This window comes from Zingiber officinale, chromosome 2B (assembly GCF_018446385.1).
Source record: "Zingiber officinale cultivar Zhangliang chromosome 2B, Zo_v1.1, whole genome shotgun sequence".
Classification (NCBI taxonomy): Eukaryota; Viridiplantae; Streptophyta; class Magnoliopsida; order Zingiberales; family Zingiberaceae; genus Zingiber; species Zingiber officinale.
In genome coordinates, this window is record NC_055989.1 from 96,081,370 (window position 1) to 96,103,707 (window position 22,338).

Consider the following 22,338-nt stretch of genomic DNA (forward strand, 5'->3'; position numbering starts at 1 on the left):
GATAAAATTACCACACTGGAGGCACCTTCCACCTTATGGAAAGTACCTTCTAGCCTCGGATAGAATTTTTCAGAGGCTATAAAAAGACTCCTGGAGCTAGACTCTTGTATTCATTTCCTAACACATTTCTAAACGTTCAACGAGTGTAATAGGCTTCTCCGCCTACACGAAGGAGATCTTTTCTGTGCTTTCTTCTGTCTTGGATTAACAACTACCTATATTGTAACCAAGTAACTTCTTAGTGTCTTTAATCTATTAGTTGTTTAATTTTCTTTTTATAAGTGTACTACTAATCTGAGTTAAAAGATCGAGAAGGGATTTTATTTTATTTTTAAACAGGCAATTCACCCCCCTCTTGCTGTCCCAACCTATTCCAACAAGTGGTATCAAAGCAAGGTTGCTTTAGAAAGACTAACCGTTGACCGAAGCACAAGAGATGGCCGAACCAAGCATTAACCCACCTAAGTTCGAGGGGGAGTTCGCGATTTGGAGAAAAAGATGGAAGTATTCTTTAAGACATATTTCGATTTACTATTAATTATGAAATTTAGTTTTTTAGCACCAAAGGGCAAAGAAGAATACCAATGGACGAAGAAGAAGCAAGCTGACTTCGTGGCAAACGGTAAAGCAGAGTTTCATCTGCTTAGCGTCTTACCACCTCAAGAAGTCAACAAGATCGGAGTCTACGAGTCAGCAAAGGAGCTCTGGGAAAAATTCCTGGAACTACACGAAAGGACCTCGGAGGCAAAACTCATGAGATGGGATCTGCTCTGGAACCATATCAATAGCCTCCAATTAGAAGAAGGCGAAATTGTTGCACACCTTCACTCTATAATAAAGGAACTCATCACCGGACTCACGAATCTCGGAGAAAAGGTAATCAATCGAGATTCACTAAGGTACACGCTTAACGTATTTCCTAGGACTATTGAATGGGCATCATTAGTAGATGCTTATTATATCTCTAAGGATCTAGAAGTAAGTACCCTAGAAAAATTATTTTAAACTTTTGAAGCTCATGAAACGAGATGTGTAGATATAAAGAAGGAGTCCAAGCACAACATCGCCTTAAAAGTAAAAATGGATAAACTAGATTCTAAATCTTCTCTCGATGATGATGAAATAGTGTTCATGATAAGGAAGTTTAAAAAGTTATTTAAAAACCAATAAATTTAATCAAGTTCAGGGTAAAAGAAGAAAAATAAAGGTAAGATGCTACCACTGCAATAAAGAAAGGCACGTGAAAGATAACTGCCCAAAATTAAAAAGTAAGGACAAAAACAAGGAAAAGAATAATAAGCCAGCCTAGAACAAGTACAAAAATCTAAAGGCGACATGGGACGAAACGTCGTCTAAATCAGAGATCGAAGCCCTCATCGGACTTGCGCTAGTGGCAAGTCACCAAAAAGATAAAGACGAAGCAAACTCGTCCGAAATGAGCATCGATGAAGGGGGAGCGACAACAGAAGACAGCAGCATTTCAGGGGGAACTTCAGATTACGGGATCGACAACGTAAGTCAAGTACGATCTCTATTTCCTTATAAATTATTTTAATTTATAAAAATGTTATCAAAAAAATTCCTATAAATTAGAAAAAGAAAATAAAAAATTAAAAGGAATTCTAGTAACATCTTGTCGATTAGAAGACTTCGACAAGATAAAAATGAAAATTGAAAAATTGAAAGCAGAAATAGAAAAGTTAAAAAAATTATGCATGCTCACATATTCAACAAGTTAAAAGATCTAATGGATTAAATTGACACTTTAAATACCATAAGGGCTAAACTAGAAAAATATCATAGAAATATGTTTCTAAAAAATTTTTAATTAATCTTATAGGAAGGAATTTATTTTGGATTCTAAAATCATATTTAGGTTAATTTTTTTTTCATGCCCCATTTTTTTCTTAATAAAATTTTTTAAAGTTAGACCTAGGGCTTTCAGAAAAATAAATAAATATTTAATTTTTTTAAAAAAAATTATCTAAAAGTGGTTGTTGTTCCAATAATCAAGAAGGTCTAGCGCCTCACCACAGCTTGGAAGTAAATTACTGAAATAAATATTTAATTGACTAAATGTTAAGCATTTAATTGTTATAAAAATGATTTCAAATAAATTTTTATTCATAAATTCTATTATAAATTAATTAGAAGTTAATTTTTTAAAAAAATAATTTTCATCACTCATCTATAAGGAAAATTTTAAAATTTTCTGGCCGTTATTGAATTTTCTATGAATTATCTATCCAAATGAAAATTGTTAAAATTCTTGAAAATTTATTTTTCTTTTCTTTTCTTTTGTGTGAAGTTACTTGCTATAATGCATTCTTATAAAATAGTTCAAGATTTTTCGTGATTAATAACTATTTTTTTAAATATGTCTTAATGTAGAAAGAACTTTATTTTTACTTACAATAATCTCAACTTTATATGAACATTTTTATTTGCCTTATATATGTCTATTAAAATTTTTTCAATAATTAAAAATATTTTTCAAAGTATTTTTTTTAAGTCCAGATCTTTCGACATTTAAACTTTTAAAATTTTCTAAATAAGAGTATTTTTCCTTAGACTTTATTTTAGACTTTATTCTAGGGGAAGGGTATCATTGTTTTTTGCACATTATTATTTGTGATATTAATTAGCTTAATATTATTTTTTTTACCCTAACTGAACTTGAGATTGCTCACATCAAAAAGGGGGAGATTGTAAGTACCCCGTGGTAATTTTGATATGATCAACTAAGTCAAGTTAGGTCTTGTTAGTGTTTAACCCCTATATTTAAGTGTGCAGAAACTTTATAGTACAGAAAGTCGAGCGAAAGACTCAGCTAGCGAGAAAGAAGGCACGACACAAACTTGACGGGCTTGGTGCGTCTGAGGGACGAGGTGCTGTGGAAAAGTACGCTGGTGGATGAGAAGGAAACATGTGCGCGATGTTTCCAAGGGATGAGAAGCCGGAACGAAAGCTTGCTTGAGGAGAAAAGAAGTTGAACTACCTTATGGAAGGTGCCTTCTATGGCTTAGAAAGCGCCTTCGATGAATAATGTGAAAGCGCCTTCAATGGCTTGAAGGCGCGTTCCATGGCTTGAAGGTGTCTTTCCAGTGACCGTTGGTCAAGATAAAATTTTATCTTCGCACGGATAAAATTGGCACACTAGAGGCGCTTTCCACCCTATGGAAGGTGTCTTCCAATCTTGGATAAAATTTTCTAGGGGCTATAAAAAGACCTCTGGAGTTAGGAATAATTTAACAACTCTTGTATTCATTTTCCAGCACATTTCTGAGCGTTTAATGAGTGTAATAGGCTTCTCCGCCTACACGAAGAAGATCTTTTTAGTGTTTTCTTCTGTCTTGGGTTACAACCACCTAGGTTATAACCAAGTAACTCTTTAGTGTCTTTAATCTATTAGTTGTTTAATTCCTTTTTTATAAGTGTGCTATTAATCTGAGTTGAAAGATAGAGAAGGGTTTTTGTTTTATTTTTCAACAAGCAATTCACCCCCTCTTCAACACAAACCACCCTATTCGGTCGATCAAACCCTTCGGTCAACCCAAACTTTGCTTTCTGCAAAATAAAATTAATACAATAATAACAGTCATAATGATCCAGCAAAATAGAGTTAGAAACTTATAGTTATGCATGAATGACTCTAAAAATTAAGACTGTTAGATCTCGACTTAGAAACTTCTGTTTGTTTCTTTAATCAAATTAATGCCTAAGGTTGTCCCCATAATGAATACTCGTCCTTATTGTTCTTCTTTTCAAAAGAATTTCTTCACTCCAGGAGTTTACCTTACTTACCAGTCAAACATTCGGCCCTCCATACCTATTTAGACTTCCTCTACTCAGAATTTGATTCTTGACCCGCCAGAGACCTCCACTGCCTAGTGTCTAGTACTCCTGATCAAATAGGACTTTCGATGCCTAATGTTCGGTCTTCCCGACCCTTTATGACTTTGCATGTTAAGTAATATGCACACTTAACTCGCATATCAAACATATAATGTCTAACTTTAAACCATTTGCAAGATATCAAAATATAAGTTCAATTATCAGTGTTGACTACACTAACACAAAGTAATTAATCACTGAAGTATCTAGAAAAGATATGACAAACATGGAAAAGTAGGGTGGGGGTGGTGGTGGTACTTTTTCCTTAAATCTAATTTGTCATCAAGATATTTACTTCAATGACATCTTTAGTTTAGTCATCAAAATTATATCTGTCAAATTATTATTATTATTAGTTGTTAGTTCTAATTGGTCTGTAAGACAACTAGATGTGTCTAATACATTCCTTTATAGTCATATCGAGGAAATTGTATTTATAGAGCAACCACTTGAGTTCATTCATCCATATTTTTCATCTCATATTTGTTAATTCAAGAAATCTATATGTGATCTTCAACAAGTTTCTCATGCATGATTTCATCAATTATCTAACTGTTATAAGCTCAAAGATTTTATGGATTAAAAACTAACTCTTCTCTATTCTATAAATATAACTGACAATAATAATAAAGGCATCACAACTCTATTAAATCTTCTCAATCAAAAACTTCCTTTCAGGATTTGGGTAATGCTCTTTTTTTATTGCCATTAAACTTATCACACATGATGAAAGTTGTTTCTTCTCTCAGAGTAAATATATTACTAGGCTTCTTCAAAAAGTTAAAATGGATGAAGCACATTTGGTATCTACACCAATTGTTATTGGTAACTTCTCTACATCTTCTACTATGTCTGATTCCCATATTTATCAAAGTATTGTTGGAGCCTTATAATATGTCACTATCACACGACATGATATTATCTTTACAGTAAATCATGTTTGTCAACTCATGCATGCTCCCACTGAACAAAATAGGGAATGTGTAAAAAGAATCTTTTGCTATCTCAAAAGTACTATTCTACATAGTATTCTTTTATATCATCAATTATCTCAAAATTTACATATATAGTGAGATGGATCGGGTAAGCTCTCCTGAAAAAAGATGCTCTACTAGTGGATATACAATATTTTTTCGATGAAGCCTTACCTTATGAAATTCAAAAAAGCAACCTATAGTATCTCATTCAAGCACTGAGGTTGAATATAAAGTTATAACTAATATAACGTCTAAAATTATTTAGCTTCAATCACTTCTTTCTAAACTTCAATTGCATCAAATGTTGCACCAAAAATTTGGTGTGACAATATTGGAGAAACATATCTTACAACAAATTTAATCTTTCATGTACATACAAAATATGTGGAAATTGACTTTCATTTTGTTTGAGAGCATACGATAATTTAATAATTATTTATCTCATATATTTTTATAGAGGATCAAATTACTCAAAGGCATAGACAAGATCTAAATTTACATGGGACTAGCCATCAAGATATAATAAATTAATTAATTTAAAAATATATGATTATTAATTTTTCAAAACGATAGAACAAAAGTATTTAATATTCAATATATTTAAAATTAAAGCATAGAGCGGAAAATACTATTGAAGTTGTGCTCTTCGATTCTTCTTAAAATCAAACTCATTCATTATTATATCATTATTAAGTTTTTCAACCAACTCTCGTTCAATGTAATTGACTATAGAATCTGCTAAAAACTCTTCTTCCATCTTTCAAAGGAGGGTACTCTAACCAAGTACACTTTTTAAACCAATAACTTTGAAATCGTCAATTCTGACTTTCAAATTTGGTCAGTGGATATTCATTCTTTATAGATTGATATAGTCTCATCTTAATATAAGTTCATCTAATTTCATCCCTTCAATTAACAGGATATTTTCATATCAGAGTATATAATGTCGGATCAGGCTCAAGAGAACTAATATCAACATGATCACTGGAATTTAATATATCAATATCGGATGGAGAATTATCCTGACTTATAGATATTTGCTCTTTTATTTTAAAAAATGATTTGATAGTTTTTTTTCCTTTCATTCCCTGAATTTTTTTGTATTAAAGTGAATAAATACAAAGATTATCATTATCCATAACATGATACGAAGCCATACTTTCTGATATCAAGCAAACAATAAAAAAAGCAATCAATTATATAAATAAAACTAATCAAATTAATTAAAAAGCTTGTTAATAAATTTAATCAATTTATCAAAAGAAGAAAAATAGTAGTTGACTCGTATAGATAATATCAAAAGAAAATAAACCTGCGACAATGGTCATACAAATATTGTGTGTTATTTGAGAGAAGGGATGTCGTAGTTGTACTCATCAAGTCACTACAAGATGCCTATACAGTATATGAATATGAAATATCAAGTGAATGATGATATAAAGATCTTTAAGAAATTAAGAGATTACATCGATGAGAAATGAGCTCGAAGGATATTCATTTCAAAGATGAATAGATTTACTCAAACCCAGTGACGAAAAAGGACAAAGATGATCAAAATCAAAATCTTTTGCACCTACAACTATGCAGTTATGAGGAAGTACAAAGAAGGCGGCAGCATCGTGCGTTCGTGCAATGTGCAGCAAATAGAGCACGATGCGTGGGTGTGGGCAGATGAAAGATCTTACACAATTTTTTATTTAATTAAAATCACTAATAAAGTAATGTGCTCTGAAGATTTAATTAAATTAAATCAAATCAAAATAAAAAATTTTATTTAATAAAACTCATGCACATGCAAGAGGAAATTTTTGATTTGATAAAACGCATGTGAATAGGAAAACAAAACAAATCAGAGAAAATTACAGGGCTGAATTTTATTTTATTTATTTTATTTTTTTTTTTTTTTTAAGGCGGATGGGGCTGGAGCCCACCTAGGCGGATTCGGATTCTCTGTCCCGAAGATGCCTCTGTCCCGGTGTCCCATTCAGAAAACGATAAAAAAACATGCCAAACACGTGCTTTTGCTCCTTCGCTCTCTGTGTCGTGTAAACGCTCGCCGAAGCCTTTCCTTCAGCACTTTTCTCCCGAAACCAACTCCAAAGCTGTGCCCTAACCCAAACTCCAGCCGACCCCGCTGCTTCCGCCGTCACCGTCGGGCTTGACGACAGCCATCTCCGTCCCCTCCCCAACTCCAGCGGCCCACGACGCCCTAAAACCTTTCCAGCAGCTCCGGCTACTCCAAAGCTATTACCTAACCCAAACTCCAGCCGACCCCGCTGCTTCCGCCGTCGCCGTCGGACTCGACGACAACCCTCTCCGTCCCCTCCCCAACTCCAGCAGCCCACGACGCCCTAAAACCTTTCCTCCCGAGCAACTCCAGCAGCCATCTCGGCGACTTCGGCAGCCACGGCTTCCCCTCCCTTCGTCGACTCCAGCAGGTCTGTATCTCCCTTCGTGCTCCTCAAAAATTTTAAACTTGTTACAACCTTTTATTAGCTATCTCTACCACTTCACAGAGCCTCTGTCCCATGATTCAAATCCATTAATAATTAGTCTAATCAAATCCTTGCCTTCTGTTAATTTCTTTAGCATCAAAATGATCATGGCTCTTGATATTCTTATATAATAACGAGGTGACAAACAACAAAAGAAGTGCAAAACAATTTCTTATGCTTCTGCAACAATATTAATCTAGTAGAAGATTCCGCCTAAACCACTTAATGGAAATCCATGATGGCATTTAATGGTGATTATATTTATACATTATGACAACCAATTTTCTACCTACATTATCCACAATCCTACTTTATATAAGCAGCATAATATAGAAGTTGATTATCATTCCATTTCAGATGCTAACACATCCTACAAGATTAGCACCTAGCAAATCTCCAAGGTGTTGATTGACACATTCATACGTGAATCGCAATAAGGACTAAAATCACATAGGCTACCTTGACAAAATTCTCTATATACTCTTGTAATGTATGGTTGGTACAAATAGATCTTATTGTAATCACAAGAAATCTTGCAGTAACATGTTTGATAACGAAACATTAACAAAAAAAAAATATGGTTCGTTCCATCACAACTAAAAAATATGGTTCGTTCACAAGAACACAGAAACTGCACACAAGCTGAAGAAAAGAGCTCCTTGATGGTGCCCTCAACAAGGACACCCAATCCACCATAGTCCATATTTGAATGGCGGAAAATCCTGCATTACTAGCAACCATTAATCAAATATATAGATACACATATAATATTAGTACAGATTGTCGGACCTGTAACTAGTAGTTCCTTCTTTATGGCATTCATCAATCTACTAATACTTTGCGTCGGGGCAAAGAAAATAGCATAGCCACTACAAGCACGATAACCATGATCTGCAAAAACATCAAAAAACATGGAAACGTAGGCTCAAAGCAATAATAGGCATCGTGTGTACAACTACAAAGTGAGGCTCACCAGCAATGAAGTGTAGGATTTCCTATTGTGCACATGAAATTTCCTAAAATATCATAGGTGATTAAACGGGTTTCCAGTAAACTATCCCACATAACAGAGAATGAACAATAGCAAACCTTTTGTTAAGCAAGCCAGAAGATATGCAACGGTCTTTTACAGCTTGTACACGCTTACGAGTTAGACTAGCATTTGGGTCATCATCATTAATCTGCATAAACAGTTTAAATTAGTAATCTATTGCACAACTGAGAACTGCAATTATAAGCAGATATGTAGCATATTAAAAGTATCTTACAAGCCAGATTTTCATTGGAAATCGAATCCTATTAGTTAAGTTAGAATAGATTTATAAAAGTTTGCTGACTGACATTCTAGCTCAATTACAAAAAAGGCTAGAAGAGTTTAGTTTGTGTACTTTGGTCAAATTGTGGTTATATCGAGTTAAGTTAGCCCCAATTGTGTTTAGTTTGGGAATGTCTTGGATTCAATCATCGTTTAAAATCTCATGCTATACTGGGTGGCATGGGCAGAATTTATTGTTCCGCCCTCCGACCGGCAGAGCACTGACACCGGCATGACCCCACCCATGAAGCCGCTGAATTTTTCTTTCAATTTTTTTTAATTAAATTTTTTAACTCTTAATTTTTTTTAAAAATTTTTTTAATGATTAATTCCTTCCCCTCTTAATTCTTTCTCCTTTCTCTCAATATTATAATTTTTTTTATTCCTTTCATCCGCAAACACATGGGGAAAAATTTCTTTTTATTTTTTTCCTTTCCTCTTAAATACATGGGAATTTTTTTTCCTAATTAAAATAAATTCAATTCAATTTAATGTAAATCTACTTGATCCTAATCATTATGTCTAGTCTTTGGTTAATCCTAAATTGTCTTTTACTCAAACCTAATTTTTAAAATATTAGTTTAACCTAATAATAAGTATTTAGTAATCAAATATTATAACAATATTTTTAAATTAATATATTTTATATTTAAAAAAAATACTAAAACCGTATCATCATGGCACAATACTAAAGTCGAATTGATCCGGTCATAAACCAAAACTCTGATACAGTTCAAAATTTTAAACTGTTCAATTCACCCTAGCAAATTGTCTCACTGAAGATGGATTTGATGGGTTGAATGATTTGAATAAGGGGATGAGTTGTAGTGGAGATTTGGATAGCACTCTTCAGGAAGAAATTTACTGGAAATCTTAGATTGCATTTGCTACACAGCAATAGAATGGAGCGAAAGCCGCTTGAGATCATAAATGAAATACAATGGAATAATATGTTTCGTTCCTTTATTTCTCTGCAATATATAACTAGTGAGATTATTCATTCTATATTTGACCAGTTTTGTTCGTCCATCTAGGCAGGCCGGATCCTCTGGACCGCAAGCAGTCCAGAGAAACCCTTTGCATGTATTGGTGGGGATGCATGGTCCCCACTTATAAAATAGGTGGGGGCCATGCATCCCCACCAATGCATGGAAAGGGAGCATCCTCTGGACCACAAAAAGCGGTCTAGAGGATCTCCTCTCCCATCTAGCCTATTTCATAGTGCCTAATTTGCCTCGTCCACTTGGCACACCTGGAGTAATTGATCCACCCATCTGATTGGCTTGGTGGATCTACCCAACATTCTAGGTCATTTGAGTCACTAATCTAACTAGATACAACTCAACTTACTTGACAGATCAAACTTATTTGCCCATTTTGACTGCACAACTTTTTCTTACTAATAAAATTTGCATACCCTTTGTGCAGAGACTTAACGTGGTTTTTAAGAACATAAATTTGTTCACAAGAAACACATTCAACTTCAAAAAGATTTACCATCATTTTTTTTTACTTCTCTATATAATAAAATTTATTTATTTATGGGAGAAGCTTGATATTCCCTAAAACATGGGGAAAAAACAAGCTTTTAATAAGTGAATAATTTTTCAAAAAATACCATTTCTGTATGACAAGGGACAAATGCTATTCTATGTGCTATGCAAACTTGTCCATTTAGATGTACAAGACGGTATCAAAAATGTCAAATAATGATTCTGCATAAAAGAAAATTACTACCTTAGATTCCAACAAAGAAGAAAAATCAAAAAAGACCCCATATACATCTGCCATTGTCTCTGTCTGGGCAATAACCCTAGCTGTTAATCCTGGAAAAAACAATTATCAGATTACACAAGAAACAAGATATCAGTGATATTAAAAAAACACTTAATAGCTAATTGCTTGGATAAGAAATACTGTAATCATCCAGAGTACTAAAATGGCCAAAATGGAGAAGACTAGGAACATGCTATCAAGTGTTCGACTAGTGAGACAGAATTTTCATAATAGAATTAGTACCTTGAGATTCAATCACAAACACCATAAATTGTTGCCTAATTCATGAATTCCATAAAGCATCAAATTAAATTGCCATCTGTAACAAGCTTTGCACACACAAAGAAAAAGGATAAAAAAATATACCAGAATACGCAAATCAAAAGGCCGGGGCAACTAAAACAAACCCTGAATAGTTGTGAAGCCAACCTTTCTTTTAGTTGTTTACCAGTAGTAACCACATTGTTACATTTTAATTTGTTATTGGCATGGATCTAGTAAAGGAGTTGAATCGGGTACATTGTGATTAATTGCATTTAACAAACCTCCTGTTAAAACTTAAATTAGTTGGTCGAGCCTTCGAAGGCCATGTTTGGTAGGAATGAATGGAATGGAATAGGAATGAGAACTGAATGAAGATATTTAGTGGAATAATCTAATTCTTTGTTGAATGCATTAATAGAATGGAATGACAAGTGCAAAAACTCATATTTAGCCTGTCTATCAAATGTAGCTAGTCTTATCCAATTTGCTCGGTTTATCTACCTGACTTGTGTTCTCCAATTCACTTGATTCACTCGGTCACCTAGCCAACTTAATTAGTCTCCTGGACCCACCTAGCCTACGTAATTCTCTAATCACACAGTCAGCCTAGACATCCTATCCATTCAACAAGTCCAATTCATCTTAATCCACCAAACATGCCTACACAATCTACCTAATTTGGCCCAGTTGTCTACCACACTCAATTTGTCCTAATTCACCTAGCATGCCTAGCTTGGGCTATCTTGTTAAGATAGCACAACTTGCTCAACTCATTTAGCCGATTCGACCACTCATAGAGCTTGTCTTGTCAAGCAAACTAGTCTTGCTTGTAAGGCTCACTTGGCCTATTTGACTCACCTAACTCCATGGTATAAGCAAGTATAAGGAAAAATCTGGGAAAAGGGATTTTCAACCAGAAATCCAGAACTATTTTCTTTTTCACCAGCATTCTGTGAAGAAAGAAATATTTGTGAGAGGTAAACTGATCCAATTGATGTGAATGAACCTTAGAAAAAGACATCATGAGGAAATTGTGAAGTGTCATCCAAAACAACATTAATCTAGTCAAAATATTTTGACAAAGATTTCTTACCTCTTCTCATCTTAACAACTCCTCTGAAAACCTGCATGTTATTATAGCATAAAGCTAGTGTTCCAATGGCCATAATCTGTTTTGTGAAAGCATTCAATCAGTACAGTAGTCAATACCATAACATTTAAATGGGCTTCAAGGGAATCAGCACAACAAGATATATAAATCACATAGTAGACAGAGAATAATAAATTCCAAAATGAAATACGAAACAGCAAATTGCATGTCCCAACAATTTGGAATTGGCTAAATACATCTTATCCAAGAACTAAGCTCTATGTATTGCTACAGCTAGTACCTTAAGCATTTAAAACATTTTAATTATGTTGAACTTGCTTTCATTTTCTCCTAGCACTTGCAGATTTAATTGATCAGCATGTTTAACTACCAATTCTACTAGTAATCTTTGAACATATTTGTGCATGCAATTTGAAAATGTCTAATATGGTCCAAGGTTTAAAGAATAAGTTCAATAATAGTTTCATTCTTGATCAAAAAGATACTATATCTATGCTGAACACAAATCAGCATGAGCACAAATCAGTGTGCTGACATAGTGAAGGATGGAGGAAAAGGAAGTGGAGCAAGAGGAAGAACATGAAGAAAAATAAGACGAACATATATCTGCCATCACCACCTCTGTAACTAAGGTTCAATTGATTTTACTCAAAAAGTTTTTTGCCCATCCTTTTCAGACGTTGGGTGCACATGCAAAACCTTCCTTCATGCTACTCATTCAGATCATTGTCAGAGTTGCAACTACATGAAATTCTGCCCTGGCATAGTGTTGACATGTTGATGATTTTCACATCCCAGTATGCTCTCAAACAATGTGTCAAGAACAAAATAACCAAGATCTAGAACAATTGATGCTTCCTTAACCTATCTTATCACATATGGATACATCATTTATCCTTTCTAGTAATGCTGTATATTCATCTAAATACTTTCAAGTATCCTACGCTAGCCATCTTTATCACTTTACCTCTACCACTCTAACCTATAAGCATGCTAATTCACAAGGTCTAAAATAGCATTTATTGCAGAGCTTCAATTTCCAACCATAACAGTATCATTTGGTCATGCCATATCAACACTCGGCATGCTTCAATACACTTTAAAGCATTATGAAATCACCTCAAATACTTTTAAATCTTATATTCTCCTTCCATTTAACTTGTTTAACACTAAATATAAACTACATCAATTATCAAATCAATTGATTAAAATTCTAAAACAAATAAAATATAACAAATATCTCAATCAATAATTAGACCTTTCTAATATCAAACTGAAGTATAATCCGCCTACTAGATTTGGTAATGTAATTAATTTCTATATATGTTCATAAATATATCATGGTTGACCATTGAGATTTGGATTGAAAGTAGCACATTTAAAACTGGTATGGGCATGGTAAGGAAATGTATATATCTCAATTTGTCCATCTCTGGCATCACTCCTCTTAACTATTGTTGATACTCATGCATCATTCCTCTTTGCTATTGTAACTACTCTTGGTTGATGCATCTCCTCTTTTACTAAGAAGATGCTTGCCCTTTCCTTTATCAGGTGTCTGAAGGGTTCATGTGCCAATGGGCGAGCAGAACAATTAGGGTGTGTTTGGTACGCGTATTTTCCATTTTCATTTTTTGGAAAATGTGCGTTTTCTGAAAAATGATGTTTGGTTTGTGTTTTTTGTGCTTGTTTTCTAAAAAAATAGCTAACATTTTCTAGAAAAACAGAAAATGACAAAAAGTCGTTTTCTGTTTTCTAGAAAACGCGCGTTTTTCAGAAAATGAAAATGAAAAACGCGCGTACCAAACGCACCCTTAGTTTCTCTTGCGATGACTAGCACAAAATAAACAAAAATGCTCAACGTCAAGGCTTAAAGGTTCCTTCCGAGCTATGATTTCTATCCCTAACCATAACAAAGTAGTTTTGGTGCCGTGTCAACGACTAAACACATGGTGTTGATAATGAGGAAGAGATGAAAAGGTAGAGTTACCAAAGGTTTGCTAGCTATCAGACGAAAAGGAGAGCTCACCTTGTTGATTGGAAGAGAAAACCATGTGCCCGATCACAATAAGGGAATTAGGGTAAATTTTAATGAGTTTATGGATTTTACCAGTTCATGAAAGGGTTAACAAAATGGGTGGGTTAGGGTATTAATCTTTTAGGTTGAGAACAACTTCGTCCTAAGATCACATGATTCGGAGTTGTTCTGCAGTAGTGAGCGATGAGTGACGATGGACACAAGCAGCAAACAGACTCATCCATGTCAATTCTATTTCGGTCTCCTATGCACATGGCGAATGCTATTTTTCACCTGTGTCAATCGATACAAAATAGTGTTTCAAACCATGGTCATTATGCATAAATTTAAATTCTATTTGCTGACTAATTAAGACAAATGTTTAAGCAGTTCAAGAAAGAACTCCTGCATATGTTATATTTGTAAGGAATTGATCTCATCCTCGTGTATTTGCAGACAGAAGGGACTGTTATAGCATAGCATACCATGTGAAACAAAGTAACTGACTTAAGTTATAGTGTTTTATTTACTATCACCTAGATTCAAACACTTCCAAGTATTCCTTGTTGAATTTGCTTTACATACTATTTTTTAAAAAAAGACAGCCCAATATACGAAGCTCCCACCAATGTGAAAGAGTCGGATCATATTGGATTTATTGTACGCAGTCTTACGTACATTGCAATCATGGCAGCATCTTTCATATACTATTCACAAAGAAAAATCATACTGCAACAAGAATCACTAAAACCAATTACATAGTATCCGAATGAATTTATATGATTTTTAATAAATGTAGTAAAGAACTTGAGAATTAAAAAGTTCTGACATACCTGTGGAATGGCACAGAACTGGAAAATTGAGAGATCTTTTAATGAAGACATATAATGCAGACAATCTTCTATGTGCATCAAAGCATTAGTAACCAAGTCATTCAAGCATTGTACTGCCTTTGTCGAGTTCTCAGCATATTTGAAATCCTGGAAGCCAAGATGAGTGAGGATTAACCATCAAAGAATGAAAACTACTTTGAAGCATTATACTAAAGTGAACCTCTGATATTAGTACGGAAAAATAAATATTCAATTAGCAATCGAGCCTGGAACCCCAAACAGAAAGAACTAGCTTTGCCCAATGAAACAAAAAGGAAGAAAGAGCACCATGTTCAGTTCAGAAACTTATTATTGAAGATAAGCTTTTTATAGGAACTAGAAATAAGTCACTGCAATAAGGAAAAGCAATTCTATTAATCTAATTTTAAAACTGACATGGCAGCATCATTACACTGAAGAAAGTTTAGCCCTTAACAGATTAAGTGCAAGGCCCAACAGGAGTATAATACTAGAACTTGATTAACTGATCTGAATTACCAGTAAAGAAAAATCATGGTTAAAAATTTTATAATTTACCACTTGAAGACCATTAAGTGAGCCACACACTTCATGATTTTCACCTGCATACTTGGACTAAGCGACCCTAAATTCTCAAAAAAAAAAAAACACCGTATCTTTCAAAACTTTTTTTTTCTTGTTGAGATAAAATATCATACATATCAAATATATGGATTACTGGTGGCCACCCTAAATACAGGAACTGGAGCTTGACCAACACTCTTGAATCTGCTGTGGCATACATTTCAGTCACAACACTGGCCCACGTGAGTTATAATTGAATGGTCCTACAAGACCACCATGCCGCCCATAGAAGCCTTAAGTATCATGTGAGATTCATGTCAAGCAAGAAGTAGAAGTTCAACAATATAGTGTTGATCTGCTACAACTAGACAAGGCCGACCCACATTAGCCTCAATTTCTCCTTTTACTGAAACAAAAGTTTGATTGTTATAACCTGGAATTTAGTAAGTGTTTGATTAAATTGAACCTAAAATTTGATTTATGATATGATTGGAATTGTTTAGGGTCAAATTTAGATGATAGCAACTGAAGGAAGAGGAAATACTGCTAAGCTTGAGCAGTTGAAGGTCAATCATATCTAAGTGGGATAAGGTAGATCAATCTTCTTCTCTTTGATCCATGGTTCAGTTTTAGTTGTTGATCTCTTCCATTGACATAAATAATGATTTCCTAAAGGATTTAGTAATTGTTGTATTGATCCAATTGATTTAAATTAAGTTCAAACCAGACCTAGAATCAAGGTTTGAAATTTTGAGCTGTGCCAAGGTTTTGGTCCTTGGGCAGCTAGATACATTCTGCCAGTGCCAAGTGTCAGAGATCTGTCAAAGCTAAACACCATAATAGGAGCTCGGGGAGCTGTGTCACGTGAATTTCTGTAGCTTACGGCCCTAGTGCAAAAGTCTTGGGAGCTTACAATTTCTTTGCCAACCTTGAGCAAAGTTGTCGTCGTTGCTAGAAGTTTCATCATCATCTTAGTAGTCTTTAGAACTAACCCCCATCATCACGAGGTGTCACAAGGTAGGGTTTTGCTGTCTCAAGCTTGTTCTTTAGTTGACGAAAGAGAAGTTTCACCTGTGCTAATTGACACAATCAAATTTTAATCCTTGCCTAAAATTTCATTTATGGCTTAAATAAATTTATCTAAGATAAGATTTAGCCAATGGTGGTTGAAGGAAGAAGAAAATAATGTGCTTGAGCAGTCCAATAAATCATTTTTGACCGAGTTAGATCCAACTTTCTTCTCTTTGATCTATGCAATGTTGCAAAAATTGCTAGGCGCCAGTCAGGCGCCCGAGTAGCGCCGCCTAGGCACCCGAGTACTTTTAAATTATATATATATATATATATATATATATATATATATATATATATATATATATATAATTTCAGCACTAGAAATATTGGTATTATTTATAATTATAAATTATCTTGAAGCAATTTTTAGTGTTTCAATACTAATATTTATGTTTTTTTAACTTTTTTCAGGTTGGAAGATAAAAAGAAGTTCAAATCCACTTGAAAAGTTCCCTTGAAGACATTAATATCATTGTAAAAATTATTTAGGCTTATTGAAATTATTGTACTTTAATATTTTAAACTCATTGTACTTTATTCTTACTATGATCTAATATCTATTTAATTGAATTTTCATCAAATTAAGCTAATTTTCAATTGATATTTAAATATAATGAATATAATTGAACAAGCTTTCAATTAAAAATGAAAGAACGTTATTTAAATTTCTAGCAAAACTGGACCAAAAATGACGTTGTTTTGGTAAAAAAAGGGCAGTCCAATGCCTGAAGCTCCCGTCATGCGGGTCCCAGGGAAGGATCCATTGTACGCAGCTTTACCCTGCTTTTTTTGCAAGAGGCTGATTCGAACCCGTGACCTTTTAGTCACAAAGCAACAACTTTACATTGTTTTGGTCCAAAACTATAAATAAATAGAAATCACCTGTTCGGTCTACGCGGCGCCTAGACCAAACAGGTCGCCTATTCAGCATCTAGGACCACACATAAACAATGACGCCCACTTTGGCCGATTAAAGGATTTTCGGTTCGGCGAGGAGCCGCCTAGCGCCTAGGCGGCACCTACACAGTGCCTAGGTGGCCGCCTAGGCCAAACTCTACAACCATGGATCTATGTAGTTCTAGTCATTCGTCTTTTCCTTTGATATAAATCATGACACCTAAAGAGTTTGGTAATCATTATATTTATTAATTGGCACATTGTAGTCAAAATCTGTCAATACCCAAACAAATTGCCCAAGTTGGATTAGTATCCATAAGGCAGCTCCAATTTCTTCTGAGAAATTAGGCATCTTATAAAGGTAGGCAAACAAGTTAAGGAAAATCTAGAGATTCAAAAATTAGCCAGAAACGAATTAAATTTCAAAAAACAATGGTCTTAGTTGAAAATTGTTCAAACTGGACTAGTTTTGAAAAGCTCAAGAAACTTGTTGATTGCTCACTGATCTGAGAAAATTAGAATGGGAAGGGTGAGAAAAAACCTTGCTTGAATTGTTCATCATCAACATAACTTGAGATTTACAACCAATTCAAGAATCACTAATTAAACCTTATTATTGCTCTAAATTGACAACTAGTTAGAATAATGCTTCATTTGCATAGTTTGTTGTGATTAATCAAAATTCAAAATAGAATCTTCCAAGTTTTAAATTTAAGAAGATAAGTTAAAACTTCCTAATCAGAATTTAAAGAGAAACAAATTTCATTAACAATTCAAAATCTCAAGCCGTGTGGATGTTTCACTCTTTGACTATAACGACACTGTTTCGGAATATTGTGTCAATGATAAATTGAAGGCGGAAGGAGGAAAGAGATGAAGAAAAAGATAAAGATAAAACAACTACATAGTTAAGCACAATGTTTGCTTTCTATCTTGAATGCTACAATTTGGACATTATGTTATACAGAGACAAACTATAAAAAAAATAATCAATTCCCTCCAATATATATATAAGTTCTTGTGACTAATCAAAGTAAAATCTTCCAAGGTCTGAATTTTTCTTGAAAAAAAAAAGTTTAGAACTTTCAAATCATAACTGCACCATTAATTCCATACATGACTTGCAAGTAAACTTGTAGCAGACTAATAGGTTATCCATAAGGAAGTGAATGTTATGTAAACACCTGCCCCTTAAATGGTATTGTATGTCAAAAGAACCTATATGATTAAATATTGCATGTACACAAGCTATCAAAGATGTTGATACAGATGGTTGTATGTCATCTATCCATCAGGTCGAGGTCAAGCTGTGAGTGATTGGGCATTCACTAGGCAACATAAACACAAAACAAGGCATTAGGATAATTCAGGTCATTTGTACATGCAGAAGGAATGGGAGATCAACAATGAAAAGTTTAAACAAAGGAATGACGTGAATATATGAAATATGAAGAGGCAAGAACAACCTAATAAAAAAGGACAGTAGATTCCATCTCTTACTACTCCTAGCCAAGCTACCACTATGGTTTCAAGTCATCTTATAGAAATCAAACGAATCAGAGCAGTTCATATGCATACCCTTAACAGGTGCTCCTAGCAATCCTGATGTCGTTGTGCCCTCATTATGCTGGCTATGCCAATCTTAAGTGAGATTAGAGGATCAAACAGTTGTAAATAAACTAACCCTTGTTCGTTTGTATCTTAAAGATACCATGACTATCCACCAATGATAGATAATGTATGAGATTTTAAACTTCGGAAATACAGTGTGAAATTTGTGGGGCTAATTCTTGTTGGAATTGATAATTTTTAATAACAGGAAAGTTTCTAATACAGTAGATAAGAATTTTTTTGTATATGTAGAAATTAAATAGGTTCACCTTTTGTCAAGTAGGTTGTAGCCAATATTTAAAGTATCTAATTTCTAATAGACGCTAAAGCACTTGTAAATAGCTCAATATGCAAATATACAAAGAAGAATTAGATGTCCATGTGTTAGTATTTCTCCATCCACTAATGTGTGTATCTGTATTTTACTTGAGAATTTTAAATTTCTTTGATAGACAAATATAATGCAAGTTAAAACCAAACTTATAAAAGTAACAGTTCCGAAAATGAACCTCAAGCTTGTCAGCATACTTGCTCCAAATTTCACGAGGCCAAAACATACGAGACTTTGGAATCTCATTTATGTCCTCCAAATAATCTCGAATAATGTTTGTTTTCTGCATTTTGAAAAAGGAATATACTATGAGAAAGTAAAGCTCCAAGATCTTAACTAATTAAACATTACAATTGCCTAATAGGTTCGACATGAACCTGCAAAAACAAACCCATCGAGTTTGACAAGTTATCAGAAGCAAGATCTTCTGAACCTGAAGCATGAAAGAGCTTAGACAATCCAAGCCCAACTAATCCTGCTACATAGTGACAATATTCATCATAATCATCAACTGTTTCCACCTGCACAGAGGCATAACAATAAAGTAATATTAATATTTAGCATAGCAATTGTATTCAATATTTAGTTGTCCGTACTGCACATATAACTTCTTCATATTTGGAATCTCGATCTTGAAATTATAAAAGACATATTAGTTTAATGCATATTGGTCCGTGATGCAAAATCAAAAGAATTTATGAAATTGTTTAACCTAGTCATATAAGTGACCTAATTCTATAGCATGGTGAACCATATCAAACCCAATTAGACCAGTGTCATACAGATGTACACTATGATTAGATTAGTCCTTTAGTTTGAGATGGTTAGGAAGCATATAACCTATGGCTGAATTTGGAATTCAAACATTTGGTTCAAGCATCTACGTGCTATTATACATATTCCCATGTTATGGACCAATTCTTTTTGCTTTTTTTTTAATTCTAGAGCATATTTTTTATTTGATTAAATGATTTTCTTGATTATTCTAAGCTAGATTACTTAAATTTAAATTTGAGGGGCAAATTTATGAAGAAATTTAAGGGTGAATATGTGAATCCTTGAAACTTTGATTTGAGGGGATTGATTTGGAATTGAGTTGAAGAGTCTAGCCCATAGGGAATAATTAAGTTACAAGAGAAAAATTATTTCAAATGTGATCAATTGTGACATGACACATCAATTATAGTAACAAAACAAATTTATTTTCCACTAAATGGTAAATCATGACAATTTGCAATATTAACTTGTCTAATATTAAGAATTTCTAAAACAACTGAATTTTTACAAAGTGTATTGGAAATCAGGCTTACATAACTAGTTCAATATGACAAGCAACTTAAAGATGAATTTCCACAATAAAACACTTGGTCAAATATATAAATATCAAAGACAATATTTGTCAATTAGAAAGAACAAAATAAGATGCTAAAAGGTATCAAGCATCAACTTGGAGTTCACTATATATACTACTATAAGTATTGCAGGCCCTACAATATTGAGATGGGATTTGTGTGGCAAATCACATTATTATTAAGGCATAATAGGTATCTGTGTGCCAGTAAATAATGGAAGTTTGTGGAAGTTAAAGTGTGTTGGGAGATTGTATAATTGTGTTGAAGTTTCACACCTCCTTGCATATAAACTTTGCCATTCCTGCACCCATTCTCTTGGTAATATCTTCAATTGCCTCTTGATAACTGGAAGCCATGAATGCAATATAACTTGACACATCAAAACAAGGTTTATTTAACTTCAGCAAAATAACATCTTAACTTATATAGAATTTTTTGACTTACAGAAAACAGATGAGATTTTTAACAGATGCAAAAGCTTAAAACATATTGCCAAATTCTTAAAGAATGCATTAGCTAGTTATTGCGTTGGAACCAGGAAATAGAAACATTAGCTAGCTATTATTTTCACAATTATCAAAACACCAAAAGAATAAAATACAGCTGAAACATCAGTAAGGAGTGGCTATCATTATTTAGGTAGATTGCATCTATGCCATAATGAAAAATTAGAAAAACATCAGTTAAAGCATGCAGCTTCCATGCATACAACATGATGACATGTACAGTCAAACATTCACGCTAAGATTAACCTTCGAAAAAAGGAATACTACTAGAGGCAGACCTGAAATGTATGAAAGGTAAACAATGAAGGATATGCATCTGGTTTGCAGGGATAATGTTATAGCATTAATGGTATTTGCTAAATTAGTTTACACTTGAATCAAACCATGGACATGTAGGTGCAACTTTGTAGTGGTTTTGGCCAAATCATCTAACTGATAATGACAATGGGACAGAAAGCAGCAGGCGTCACCTGGTGAAATAATAAATTTAAGTGCCACAATCATAACCCTTGATCAGTTAAGTAATAATGCAGTAACATAGTGAACTGGCTACATTTAATCCTTGTCTCGAAGAACAACTTATACAAAATCAATTGATATGACAGGCTTCCACTCTATGAGATATTTAATCTTATTCCTAGATCAGCAAAATTTGAGTGTATGATTGTTTGTTACCAATATACCTTCAAGCACCACTATGTAATGGTATAGGTACATTTTTTCAAAGGTCAAATCACTATACTATTGTGAATAATTTGCTGGGTTTATCAGGAAAGAGAAAAAAGGCAACATATAAAGAGATGAGATCAACCTTTGCTCTGTAGTGTTTAACAAAACAGAAAAAAGTCTCCATTGTTCTATTGTGATTTTTGCAATCCAATCAGCATTTACTTCTCCATTTTCAGTCATGGTAGTAAAACACAAGCTAAAATGTAGAGGTTGAAAACTTGAAAAACCAACCTTTCTGAACCAGTCAACTGAAAATTTTACTTGGTGTCAACACTTTTCTGTGAAGATTATGTTGTTGCATTTGAACCAAATAGCCCATCCATACAAGCTAAAATCAACATAGTAGGAGTGTCTCGTGAATCACTTCACAGGGAAGATATATATATGGCATTTTAAAAATTCCTCACAACAATGCAACTTGATTATACTAGTCTTAATATTACATGCATAAAAGTTGCATTGCAATTCAGATTTCTATAATTGCTAATGATAATTACACCCTGAACCAAAACATTATTCAAAGCATACATTAACAAATAGCACCAACAAAATTCTCAATCAATTTAGTAATTCC

The 22,338-nt window shown here is 33.7% G+C and overlaps 1 protein-coding gene across 2 annotated transcripts in view; it reads right to left on the bottom strand.

The window, feature by feature from the left end:
• Positions 1 to 7,826: 7,826 nt before the first annotated feature.
• Positions 7,827 to 22,338, bottom strand: part of LOC122046442 (squalene synthase 8-like) — a 32,353-nt gene continuing 17,841 nt past the window's right edge. For both annotated transcript variants that reach the window (XM_042607145.1, XM_042607146.1), the window contains exons 5-14: positions 20,805 to 20,874; positions 19,555 to 19,698; positions 19,356 to 19,460; positions 14,683 to 14,829; positions 11,815 to 11,890; positions 10,419 to 10,507; positions 8,456 to 8,547; positions 8,340 to 8,382; positions 8,156 to 8,257; positions 7,827 to 8,088 (exon numbers count right to left, since the gene is read on the bottom strand). In XM_042607145.1, coding sequence (XP_042463079.1) covers positions 8,189 to 8,257; positions 8,340 to 8,382; positions 8,456 to 8,547; positions 10,419 to 10,507; positions 11,815 to 11,890; positions 14,683 to 14,829; positions 19,356 to 19,460; positions 19,555 to 19,698; positions 20,805 to 20,874 — 835 coding nt within the window. In that variant the 3' untranslated portion in view covers positions 7,827 to 8,088; positions 8,156 to 8,188. The remainder of the gene's footprint in view (positions 8,089 to 8,155; positions 8,258 to 8,339; positions 8,383 to 8,455; positions 8,548 to 10,418; positions 10,508 to 11,814; positions 11,891 to 14,682; positions 14,830 to 19,355; positions 19,461 to 19,554; positions 19,699 to 20,804; positions 20,875 to 22,338) is intronic.